The 12,613-nt window shown below is 45.2% G+C and overlaps 2 protein-coding genes across 5 annotated transcripts; one reads left to right on the top strand and one right to left on the bottom strand.

Moving 5' to 3' along the window:
- The first annotated feature begins 523 nt into the window (after positions 1-523).
- On the top strand, positions 524-2,460 carry LOC120671983 (alkane hydroxylase MAH1-like). Its single transcript, XM_039952263.1, has one exon. It carries the CDS (start codon positions 608-610, stop codon positions 2,141-2,143), a length of 1,536 nt encoding a protein of 511 aa, XP_039808197.1. The 5' UTR covers positions 524-607; the 3' UTR covers positions 2,144-2,460.
- Positions 2,461-3,628: 1,168 nt separating this feature from the next.
- On the bottom strand, positions 3,629-6,804 carry LOC120674339 (60S ribosomal protein L18a-like protein). Of its 4 annotated transcripts, none has more exons than XR_005675055.1 (5): positions 6,463-6,804; positions 5,239-5,425; positions 4,634-4,841; positions 4,447-4,564; positions 3,629-3,929 (listed from the first exon to the last, which is right to left on the bottom strand). XR_005675055.1 is itself a non-coding variant. In XM_039955510.1 (4 exons), the coding sequence occupies exons 1-4, from the start codon at positions 5,252-5,254 to the stop codon at positions 3,861-3,863; spliced, it is 336 nt and encodes a 111-aa protein (XP_039811444.1). In that variant the 5' UTR covers positions 5,255-5,420; the 3' UTR covers positions 3,629-3,860. The 4 variants fall into 4 exon arrangements, 1 of the variants encoding a protein (XP_039811444.1); XR_005675054.1 differs by having other exon boundaries at positions 4,634-4,766; XR_005675056.1 differs by having other exon boundaries at positions 5,239-5,420.
- Positions 6,805-12,613: the final 5,809 nt, after the last annotated feature.

Below are 12,613 nucleotides of genomic sequence, written 5' to 3'. Positions count from 1 at the left end.
CTAATATATTTTTGAGACCATTAGGCAGCCTTTCCTCATCACAAAGAAGCTTCATTTGGTATACCAACAAGGTCTATTGTAGCACCACATTCAGATATAAATAAATCTGGAATTTTTTTTACTTCTTACTGTGGATTGGAGGAATTAAATCGTTAAACATAAACCCCAGCTTTGGCATCTGCAATACACATTAACCAATCACTTGTACCTTGCAATTGCAAGGTTTACCGTATGCATCGATCAAAACTCCAGGAGCATGCTTGAGCAAACGAAAGTCTACGTGTACACATTTGGCAATAACCCAGATTTCTGCAGATCTCTGTTGATGGTGAATTCAGTATGATCTGTGGGTTAGAAGAAAAGATTAGTCATCTCTTCTCTTGCCATGTCAGATTGTCACCTCAGATGCCTTGCCGTGCACCAGATGACAAAAACTCTACTCCCTTAGTCTTTCTCTTCCACACATAAACCAAACCCCTGCGAAGTCACCTATATAAACCTCACCTATCTTGCTACCACACTAGTGAAAAATCGATTTAAAAAACGTTCCCCGAGAACTCAAAGTCATTAGCTCACAAGACACTTCAGCTTCGAGGAAGAAAAAACAATGGAGGTCCTGCCATGGCTTCTCGGCTTTCTCGGCAGGTACCCGGAGCTCATGGTGTCCCTTGCTTGCTTTCTCCTGCTATTTCATAGGCTGAACCGGCGGCACGGGCTGCCGACGAACTGGCCGGTGATCGGCGCGGTCCCGGCGATCACCGTCAACGCCGGGCGCGTGCACGAGTGGGCGACGGAGTTCCTGTGCGCGGCGGGGCTGTCGTACGTCATCAAGGGGCCGTGGGGCTCGCCGGTCGACGTGATCGTCACGGCCGACCCGGCGAACGTGGCGCACGTGTTCACGACCAACTTTGGCAACTACCCCAAGGGCGAGGAGTTCGCCGTGATGTTCGACGTGCTCGGTGGCGGCATCTTCAACGCCGACGGCGAGTCGTGGGCGTTCCAGAGGCGCAAGGCGCACGCGCTGCTGTCGGACGCGCGCTTCCGCGCCGCGGTCGCCGCGAGCACCGCGCGCAAGCTCCGCGAGGGCCTCGTGCCGCTCCTCGACGGCCTCGCCGCGTCGGGCGCGGTCGTGGACCTGCAGGACGTGTTCGTGCGCCTCACCTTTGACCTCACGGCGATGTTCGTGTTCGGCATCGACCCCGGCTGCCTCGCCCCCGGTTTCCCGCACGTCCCGTTCGCCGCTGCCATGGACACCATCGAGGAGGTCCTGTTCTACCGGCACGTGACGCCCGTGCCGTGGCTGAAGCTCCAGAAGTACCTCAAGATCGGGCACAACAAGAGAATGCGGAAGGCTCGGCGGGTGCTCGACGCGTCCATCGCCGAGTTCATCTCGCTCCGGCGAGAGCACGCCGCCGCCGAGTCCACCGGAGACGGCGACGCTGACCTGCTCAAGTCCTACCTGGCGTGCCAGGACGAGGTAGGCAAGTCGGGCGCCGAGTTCGACCGGTTCCTGCGCGACACGACGTTCAACCTCATGGTCGCCGGCCGCGACACGACGAGCTCGGCCTTGACATGGTTCTTCTGGCTACTCACCAAGCACCCCGACGTCGAGGCGAAGATCCTCGGGGAGCTCCGCGCGCACCCGCCGGCCTCCGGCGCCGGCCACCACACTGCCGCCGAGCTGAAGCGCCTGGTGTACCTGCACGCGGCGCTGTCGGAGTCGCTCCGGCTGTACCCGCCGGTGCCGTTCGAGCACAAGGCCGCGGCGCGGCCCGACACGCTGCCGAGCGGAGTGCCCGTGGGGCCCACCCGGCGGGTGATCGTGTCGTTCTACTCGATGGGCCGCATGGAGGCGGTGTGGGGCAAGGACTGCCTGGAGTTCCGGCCGGAGCGGTGGCTGACGGCGGCGGGGCGGCTCCGGCACGAGCCGTCGTGCAAGTTCGTGGCGTTCAACGTGGGGCCCCGGACGTGCCTCGGCAGGGACCTGGCGTTCGCGCAGATGAAGGCCGTGGTCGCCGCCGTGCTGCCGCAGTTCCGGGTGGAGGTGGACGCCGGCGCCGTGGTGCGGCCCAAGCTGTCCATCATACTCCACATGAAGGACGGGCTCAAGGTGAAGGTGCACAAGAGAGAAGCGATCGCTTAGCTTACGTAGTACGTTATTAATTACTACATTAATCTAGATTGTTACTAATAATGTTGTATTTAGTTTGTTAATTGTTGTGTCTAAAAACATGAAGCATGTATACACACGAGTGAGGGTGTAATGAACATTTGCAATGCTGATGTATTGTTGCATTTCATGTGCCTTTGGAGATGTACTCTTTGCATATCATGTGTAGTCAGATACTACAGACGTGGTGTACATATACAGACTAAATGATTATTAGTGCATGTGTATTTTTACTACACCGCACTAAAAATATAATCGCTTCAGTCACAGATAAATGATCTTCTGGACAAGTTTCTGGTCTATATTTTGAATTTGAGTTTCAATATTTCTCAAAGTATATGGAAAATTATGAGTTTCAATAAGGGAGATGCTTTGAACTTTAAGGTTCGTTCAGGCACTAGGGTCAAATGTTCCACTCTATAAGAAATATTTTTCCAGTATCATGACCTTTTTTTCATGTAGGAGACTAGCTGAGGGACCACCTACATGACTTACATGTTCCAAATTATTTGTTCTGTAGAATATGGCCAATAAATTAAGCCATCGACTATAATTTGTAATTTTATAGACAACAATATCAAAGTGCTTCAGTCTATTAAAAACCCTTTACAACTTAATAACCTAAATGTTCAGTAGTATATTTGTATGAAAAAAGAACGACATATGATTTGGAATGGAGGGAGTAATGTTGAATGTTATTTTTGAGACTAAACCAAAATATTAAATGTTAGTCTCTCTCTCTCTCCCTCTCCCTCCCTCCCTCCCTCTCTCTCTCTCTCACACACACACACAAAATGTGTGCTTATTTTTTATAAAATTTACTCTAAGAATTAAACATTTAAACTTTCAACGGTACGTGAAAGCAATATATTTTGAAAAAATTGCTGACGACCGCTTGTGGCGTTGTTTTCTGCATTCTCGGGTGTGAGATATATAAGGTATTAAGGTGCATCAGGATCAGTGGTAGAGATGAAAGAAAAACAAGTGTGGCACAATTTTTCAAATTTGTGATGGATCCCCTGATGCAAGAGACTAGCTAGCTCAAAGTGTAGTTCTAATCTTAAATAGTTAACATGGTACCATCGCAGAGATGTTAATAAAAAATCATCATATTTGAGGATGGCAAGTTAGCTCTGAAGCCACATGTCAGTATGTCACTCAGACAGTGATCTTTGCGATGGCAGTAAACGAATTTGTCATCTTACTTGTATCACGAATTCACGATGTAAGCTTCTTGCGTAAACCATCAACTCTACGTCAACGACGGGGAGAGATCGATTACGTGAGAAAACATAGAAAGCTAATGGTTCGTCCTCTTATAGTTGGTTTCAGTCATGCAGCGTCACTCGAACGCTCTCGGGCTAGTAATTTGCAGTGAACGAATTGACAAGCTCGTTGCAGCATCGTGTTGGATCAGTGCAACGGGCCAAGACATCAGGAATTCAATAGATTCACAGATTGAAGAACTTGAGCCATAGCAAAAAAATTAAGCCGGGCACAGAGTTTGCGAAAAAGCAACGAACATCCTCAATTCCTCGTTGATTAACAACGGCAACTGAAAACAGAGGAACCGCATGTGACGGTAACTACATTTCAATCAAGAACTTGCTGCCACTTAAAATACAAGTTCCTTCTGAATGCCTGAGCTACCAATAACGGGTCCAACCGTCATTTTTCCCTGCTCTGGATGTTACTTGTGTGCACAGATTATCAGCGTCACAGTGAGAGCGATGATTGCCAGAAATGCGAAGATGAGTGCCTGCTCATAACGATCAAAATCAAGGTGTTAGATGGAATTGAACTGTATCAGGCTAAAGCAAGCTAGTTCATTGGAATAAAATCTAAAGTGGCGTATCAGGCTCAAGCAAGCTAGTTCATTGGAATAAAATCTAAAGAAGTGGCGTATCAGGCTCAAGCAAGCTAGATTTTAAGTTTTGCATCATAAACAAAATGATGTGCGAATAGTCAAACAAAAGCTGCACACCTCCCAGCCTTATATACGTATTCTGATAAAATATGAGAGAGAACCTACAACATATGGTGTTTTCGTTTTTCTTTGGGAAAACTGGCTTAATCCCCAGGCCCCAGCTTTGATACAGAAAAGAATTTGCAGTTCAATGCATTAAAAAAATGGCCGGCACACTGTCAATGCATTTGTGAAATCATAGCAGCTGTCAGGACATTTGATGTTTTACAGACATGAATAGTTGGGTTAGACATCAGAAACCTATTTATTTTCATACTGAAAAGTAACAATTTCAGGGATTAGGACTAACCGCAACAGCTGAGGCAGCAAGACCAGGGCGCTCTCGAGGATCCCTATTGTAATACTTGCAGCAGTAAAGAGTGGCTGCAAAGTACCATATCAATGGGCACACGAAACCTAAAAGAAAACTGCAACAGAAGCAAGTCAAATGGGTAATCTTTAACCAAAGTTTGATAAGGGGAGTGAAGCATACGTACGAAGACCACCCTATCCCACAACCACAGCAAGGAAGCCGTCTCTCAAAGATTGCTAGCCGTGGGTTTTCTTCATCTCTGAGTAGTGTATACTTGCCAACACACCCTTGGCACTGGCAAAATTCATCCGAGTGTGCTGTGCGAAGCAAAGAAAGAATATGACCAGCTAGCACAATCTAAGATAATTATAGCACAAGTATACCTACGTCGCCTGAAACGTTAATGAATATGATCAGCTAGCGCAATCTAAGATAATTATAGCGCAAGTATTCCAATATCGTGTCCTGAAATGTTAATGAAATACAAATTTTCACAAGTAGAAACCGAACTTTATATTTGAATGAAATTAGCTTATATCATGATGATATCTTTACTTGACAAGTATACTGGCATCCTGTTCTGAAGATTACAGAAAAGTACAAATTCACAATAATGAAGGTGTTACGGTTGCAAAGTTTCCAATTAAGATATGTAGCGACAAAGGACAGGCAGCTAAAGATGATGTTCCATCTTCATATCCCAACAGAAAAGAAGAAAGGCAAGTCTCTGCTTTGGCAATAAGAGAAGGAGCGTTTCACAAGAAACAATATAAAGTTGAAAACAGTTACCTTTACTTTCTCCCATTTGTTCTACAGCTATTGCAAGGAAAGCACCAGTGGTCTCAATACCAATAACTGACCAACAGATTCTACCCTGCCGTCAATACTTCAATAACTTGATCACCGTAAGTTTTCGTAATAGAAGTAGCTGGGTACATCAAGCATGCAAGTTCTCCAGGATGCTCATGATACTGCACTGGAGATCAAGAATATGTATGTATAAGATTTCTATTCAAATGCAATTATGAGTAAATTGATAGCAACAAAAGCATGAAAATTTGCATAAACAAATAGGATCATAGGAGCAAATGCATGCAAAATTGCATGAAGTGCTTCTTAACGGATAGAAGAATAGGAATTAGTCCTGCATCCGGGATTGAAGAAGCAACTCTACAACACAAAGATTACAGTGCCTCAGGCCCTCAGCAGTCAGCAGGTACTACACCTAAGTTTCCAAACACAAATACACAGAAGTTTAATAGTAGGACATCGCAACATAGCACTATCGCCTACTATCGTTGCAGAGTTCAAAGCAAGGGAATAGTTCCTCATATAAACACGTGATTTCACTGTTCTGGAAACATAAGTATGCCAGAGCACATTCAAGCATACTATTTCCCAGTTAGAGGCTTAGAGCTAGTGCAGACAACGATAAATAATTAAATACATGAGTGAACTCAAGAGTTGAATTCTACCAGCAAAACCCAAAATCAAGTGCCAATACAATAGAAGACTTAACTGCATGCCTCCTATGCTAGTCCTCACAATGGCAGTGGGTTAACTCAAAGCACTTGTCACTGTCTGTACCCAAACTTCTTCGTCAGCAAATAGGCAAGACACGCTTCTCTTGCCTGTCCTGCCGTCAGATTGCAAGCTTGCAACCACAATTGCTAGTCTTACGAACTTTAAGACAGAATTCCCACCGACGCTGTAGTTCCTCGGATAACTTGGGTCAATAATTTCATCGAACACACTGAGCTCATCGGGGCATCATCGATTGGGGTAACACTACGAACTGACCATCCGACCCAGCAGCCCGCAAAAGGAGGCCCTTCGGATTCGATTACTCGCCCCGCCACGCACAGACGATTACCAACTTCAAACCCGCAGCTAGAATCTAATCAACCCCCGCGCTAGCAATCAGGAACTTACGAAGCCCAGCCCAAAGGGATCGAAGAGACTCGCCCGCACGGCAAGCAACGTAACCCTGGGGGAAAAGAAGAGCAGACTCACGCGGTGTGATCGACGGATACCGCAAAGAAGAGAGGGCGATTCGGGGCGGGGAGTTCCTTGGATGCCCAGCACCGCCAGGTCCGGCTCCTCTTCCTCCCGGCGTCGGGGTTTGAGTGGACGGAATGGAGTGGGGAAAGCGCGAGGGCTTTTCCGCCCGCTTGCTGGAGACCCGGAGAGGGATTCAGACCATGGAACCCTATGCTGGGAGATTGGGGAGCTGCTCGCCCTCGCCTCCTCTCCACCGTAGTTTCCTACCACCGCTTTGCTTGTTCGTTGCGTGCTAGCGTCCCTTCCAAGGGGGAGGTGTCAGGTGCCCGCCGCTGTTCTGCTAATTTTGCAAATTTTGCCGATTAGTACCAAAGAGTTCTTTTTATAAGCAAGTGTCCATTGTTATCCATAGGCGTTTTCCGTACAAGTCCTTCTGAATTACTACTCTAAGATATCTTCAAAATGAAAGAGATAAGGAAATCTGAGATGATTTTTTGCAATATAAATGACGATGTGACCTGATTTGAACAAATGGGCTGTCACATAGACACTGTTCTAGCAAAACTCCTCCCAATCAACCTCTTGGGTTGGGTTGTGACCTTGGTCGGTTCCAGATCATACGTATGTGTGCCTGTTGGTGATTGCGACATGCTGACAATGCAATGCCTACTTCACATCACCTTGTAAAAGAAACAGATGTGGCCTCTGAGTCCCAATGGATTAATCGGTGTGTCCAGGTGATTGTTGCTCTACCATTGCGAGAAAAACAACGGCAGCATGACTAGCAACCAAGTTAGTATGGACTGTCATGGTTTCTCTGCCATCTATATATTTTATCTTACATGACAAAAAGAATCTATGCTGATAAAGTAAGTCAATACTCTCTCCGTTGTTAAATATATGGCACCATTGACTTTTTTTTCTTCGTTTGACTATTCATCTTTTCTACAAATATTTATGCAAATAGCCAAATCTTCAAGTTAGATTCGAGAGACTCTTGATAATAGACGTAAAGGTACTCATTTCACTTCATTTAACTAACTGATTAATTAAATATTGTTGGTCAAAGTTGAAGAAAAAAATCAACAGTGTCGTATAGAAAAGAACGGAGGGAGTAGTATTTCGAGAGCACATGGAGGGCACGAACCGGCACGTTGTTCGGTCGCCCGAGTCATTGACTAGGGGCAAAGATCGGATATGTTATTCATTTAGCTAATAAGAGCATTTTCAATAGTCTCTATATTTTGTTATTCTTTTGTTATTTAAGTATGGAGGTTGTCCTCCTTTGTAAAACTAGAAAATCACCTAATTGTATAGGGTAGTTCAAAAGACTAGCTAAACGTAGGTTTTATATTCAACACTAGATCCACGTCATGCTGTTCCATCGGTCTCTTGCCTGTACGCGATGCGGCCGCTATGGCTTGACGCTGCCGCCGCCCTCCATCGGTCCTAGCGAACGACACTTCAACGCCGCTGGATGTGGACGACGCTCGGCGACAGCGCGCCTGCTATTGGACAGCCGATCAAATCGATTTGAGGTAAGTGTAGTGCCTTCTTTCCGATCCATACAGCATTGAAGCCGTTTTTCATCAGGCGTGTTTTGATCCAGTCTGAAATCTCGCATGCTTGATCGAGCATGGGACAAGAACGTTGTAGACTGCTTCACATCACCTTGTAAAAAATAGATGTGGTCGTCGTAAACTCGTAATATTAACCATGGATGTGAGCCTCTCGACTCGGATTGCTTTTTCTCTCTTAAATGATATAGCAGTGCTTAGGGCCGTCTCCAAGATTTGGAGGCCCGTGTGCGAAACGCAACTGGAGGCCCGCGGTGATGGTATGGTGTGGTGAGCCAGCAACGGAGCGTTGCGGCGACGGCCCCGACGTCGCGCGGCGAGCCGGCGACGGTGCAGCTGGCAGCCGATGATTGGAGACGGCACCTCGACCTCAGCATGGATGGGTGTCGGCCTTCGAGCGACACGGTTATGATGTTAATATTCACGTCGATCAGTTGAACGAAGTCATTGGCGACGGTGTCTTCACATGGAAGGAATCGGCAATGGGTCACTGTTGCTTTATTTCCCTCTAGTCCCAGCAGATATGGGCCGTTGCTGCTCTAAATTGCTTGACAAAACAATTTGGGGGCTCTTCAATTCTGAAGGCCATGTGCGGTCGTCCACCTCGCACATAGCCTTCGAACAGGCCTGGCAGCGCTCCTGCAAGCTTTAGAGCAAGACTAGACTAGTGAATACGCCCGCTTGCCGGTTGTAAAAAAACTCCATATCACCCAAGCCGCTGAGTAGTAGTGGTGGACTCCACCGGTATTTAATCGGTGTGTGGGTGGTTAGTACGTACCCATAAGTTAATCATTGTTTAGGGTAAAGTAAAAGTCTGATGATTGTTGCCCTACCATTCCAATTTATTTTGAAAAAACTATTCATTGAGATAGTCTCATATACGCAGTCCAAGACGATGTGAGTTATACTATTAGCTATTAGCTAGTGGTTGGCTTTAACCATTGGAGAAGGCTTTAGGCCTCCTTCAATTGTACCAAGTCAGCTAATTTATATGATTAGAATATAATATCTTGTCTAAATGGAAGAGAGAGAAAGAGAGAAGAGCTATCATCTTTTGATTTAAGATAGTCTTGTACATGTAAAACTATACGGGGCTGGTATGTAGGTCCATCTATATTTTCAGTTTATCTGGTAAGAGTTAGGTTATTAAAGAAATTACCTGTCATGCTATTTTTATTGCTATAAACTAGTGGTTGACTGTAACCACTGAAGAACTGAAGAAGGCTGTAGCTGCTTAGCGGGCTAGCGGCGGTACATAAATGCAATTTTGTTGGGTGGCACCAAACTGGAAGATAGACACTTAAGTGATTGGAACCGCAATTGAAGCTAGCATTGTCGACAAATTAGTAGATTGTACCGCTTAGCATTCGTATCAAAATATCTCACCAAACCCTAAAGCAGTTAGCCTTAGCCGAGGCCATTGAATATAGTACTGTGGGCTGTGCAGCGCTCTCTACTAGTGTACCACGAGAACATCTCCGGTGTTACCATGTTACTATTTTTAATTACACTTAAATTTGTGCATCTAAAATTTCAACAAAAATGTGAATGGATATAGCACACAAGCATCTACCATCATGCAGGATTTGAGGTTGAACAAAAATTTATGCAAAAAAAAACAAAAAAGAGAAATTTGCACTTGAATAGTTGCGGGTTACGAATCATCCATAAACAGTTAAACCCGTAACTATTCAACTGCAAATTTCTCTTTTTTTTCGTTTCTTCTTGCATAAATTTTTGTTCAACCTCAAACTTTGTATGATGCTCGATGGTTGTGTGCTCTATACATTCATATTTTTGTTGGAATTTTAGATGGACAAATTTAAGTGTAATTAAAATTGGTAACACGGTAACTGTAAGGGCTGGTAACACCGGTTACGTTCTCTCCACGTATACCACTGCATATATGGAGGCGAGACCCGTTTCCCCTTGTTGCAAAGCCGACTCACTCAGTGCCCACACCCAACCATACTACTGATGATATTCATTCACCAGCAAAAACCTTACATGATGAGGGGCAATACTTTGATGACCATGTTACTCTTCGTCATGCTTTTTGGATCTCTTGCATTGCCTGCAAAATGTAAGTGTTTACGATCATCGCCCCATTCTTTTCTCAGTAGATATAGGGAAATTTGTCCAAAACAGAGTGCTTTGTCTCTAGGAGTGTAGGACATTGTAATAATTATGTTTGGTTTCGGATGTAAAACACTACAACTCTGTGGTTGTCTATATAGGACATTAGAGGAGGGGAGAAAGGTTTCTAAAAAAACAAAGAGGGAAGAAAGGACCATATTAAGCCCCCAGCTTCAGACCTGTTTTGTTTTTTCTTTTCCATGCATATTAGGGGTGCCAATAGGTAACCATTAGGTGCCCCTCCAACCTTCTATAGTTCAAAATTTTGTACTAATTCTCCAAAATCATATCTCAGTTTGGAAAACTAGTATAAAATTTTAAACTAAAAAGGGTTGGAGGTGCACCTAAGGGTCACCCATTCGCACCCCTAATGCATATATTACAACTCCTGTGTGCATCTTTATCAGATTTTTTTACAAAACTTCTGTAAATGTAGTGGGTGCAATAGCCTTTTGTCCCATAGACAAAATCATAGATTTAAAGTGATATAACGATGTCCTATGACAAAGCCACACAAATTCTTCATAAATCTACTCGTTTTGAATATTTTTTTTAAAACGCAAAGTACCGCAAGTCGTCCTCAACTTCTGGATTCCAGGACTTCTGACGCTAGCATAGTCAACTCCACGTCTTTAGATGAGAGAAAGATCACCCTTATCTTTTGCGCCAGACATCATGCAATTATTTTACTCCTAATAAATTTAATCCTTGCTACTGCTACCCCGATGTAAGCCAGAAGGAGTATTGCCATTTGACATTGGAAGACTGTAGGGCCAAATGCGCCACTTGCAAATCTAATTGTGTTGGTGATATGCCCAAGAGCCCATCATCACAATACGGTTTAAAGGCGCAAGAGGATATTGATCCAAGAGGAATTAGGGTTACTAATGGGCCTATGAGATAAAAGCCCATTAGTACGCCCTATATATACGAGAGAGGGGCTAGGGAGGCGACAACCCTGAGAGCCGCGCCACCTCCTAGCCGCCGCCCATCCCTCTCCCTCTCGGCCGCCGCCCTTGCCGTGCGTGCGGTGCTAGCACACCGACGCCCGGCGTTTCATCCCCGTACGTGTGGACTCCGTGGAGGCGCTGCTGCGACTGCTGCGCTGATCGGCTGTTGGGATCAAGTATGAGGAGCTCGGTTCGTGGGATGTGATCGACTACTTTCTCTACATCGACGCGCGACTTCTTCCGCTGCGCTGCGCGTCTAGTGGTAACGGTCTATGATCTTCTACTCGCAAGTATCTTTGGTATATGCGGTAGTGATGCTAGCGTAGCCTACCCCGTTTTCCTACAGTGGTACCAGAGCCATCTTGCGTAGTTTTTGGTCTGGATCTTTTGCATATAGGTGATATGTTGTTGTAGTAGATTTGATCTATTACTTTTGCACGGTTTGATTAGATCAATTGGTCATAAGGGGTTAAAACTGGAGCGAGTTGATTGCGCGGCATGTGACAAAAAATTAGTTTGTGTTCTTTCTCTGTTATGCATACGACATGTCCCTACCGGCTGGAATCACCATCGGGACTAACTGTGTGCATAAGTCAGCAGATTGGACCAACAGATCGAGGTCATGTGTAGATGCAGTCTTCTCAAGTGCAAAGTTTGCACGGTCAATGTGATTGACCTAGTAAAAATTGAGGCATTATGAATGGCTCGGATTTGAGGTGATGCGATCACTCTGATGAGATTTTCATAGGGATTCCATAGATGCGATCTGTGCAAAGTTTGCCGTTGCTTTCTCGCTGTAGCGGCTTCCTAAGCGCTACTTTGGTAGAACACATCGTACGCCTAAATTGTTTTTGCAGGGTGTGATGTGAATGGTATGGCCTCAATGTCATGTGATGATGTATGTGATGATTTGTGCGGCCTGCGTGTCGCAAGTTAACACAACCGGGTTGAGGTTGCACCATTATTGTATAACGACCTGCGTGTCGGCTTGTGATGTTTGAATCCTCATGTAATTATTTCACTAGCTATTAGATGTAGTAGCTTAGTATCTTTTCATGGAGGCTTCAATCATGATGGCGATGATGATCACCACAAGACAGGACGGATGACAATGGAGGTCACCTTGGAGCCATGGCGATGGAGCCCATTGTGATGGAAGAGGCCATACTATTCACAATATAATATGATTATATGCATGTGATGTTTATTTTCCTGTCATACTATTCTTTCATGCTTTTAAATATGGTGGATGCTTTAATCATGATAGAATAGCTTCCCTCAGAAAAGGTTGTTTTTTGATGCCTTTTACTAATAGCTGCACCTATAAATTTTGATCGTTGTGTGGTAGGTTTACCAAAGTAGAGTACCATCAACTATCACTTTTGTATAGGGTGGATGTCGGACATTCACAAGCATAGTATTGGTTTACTCAGCAAAGCTATCAAAACAGTTTTGGGCTTTAAGGCATAGGGTTAGGGCCGGAGCATTGGATGCCACCCA

This window comes from Panicum virgatum, chromosome 5N, assembly GCF_016808335.1.
Source record: "Panicum virgatum strain AP13 chromosome 5N, P.virgatum_v5, whole genome shotgun sequence".
Taxonomy (NCBI): domain Eukaryota; kingdom Viridiplantae; phylum Streptophyta; class Magnoliopsida; order Poales; family Poaceae; genus Panicum; species Panicum virgatum.
Note: the sequence above shows the minus strand (reverse complement) of the source record. Positions and strands in the feature narration are given on the sequence as shown.

What these genes read in the sequence shown, in the direction of transcription:
- LOC120674339 (XM_039955510.1), bottom strand. An exon ending in TGTGGGATAGGGTGGTCTTC is followed by an intron (nt 4,565 to 4,633) that starts GTACGTATGCTT and finishes CTTCTGTTGCAG; the next exon opens with TTTTCTTTTAGGTTTCGTGT. An exon ending in TTGCTGCCTCAGCTGTTGCG is followed by an intron (nt 3,930 to 4,446) that starts GTTAGTCCTAAT and finishes CGTTATGAGCAG; the next exon opens with GCACTCATCTTCGCATTTCT.
- LOC120671983 (XM_039952263.1), top strand. Translation starts at nt 608, where the DNA reads ATGGAGGTCCTGCCATGGCTTCTCGGCTTTCTCGGCAGGTACCCGGAG.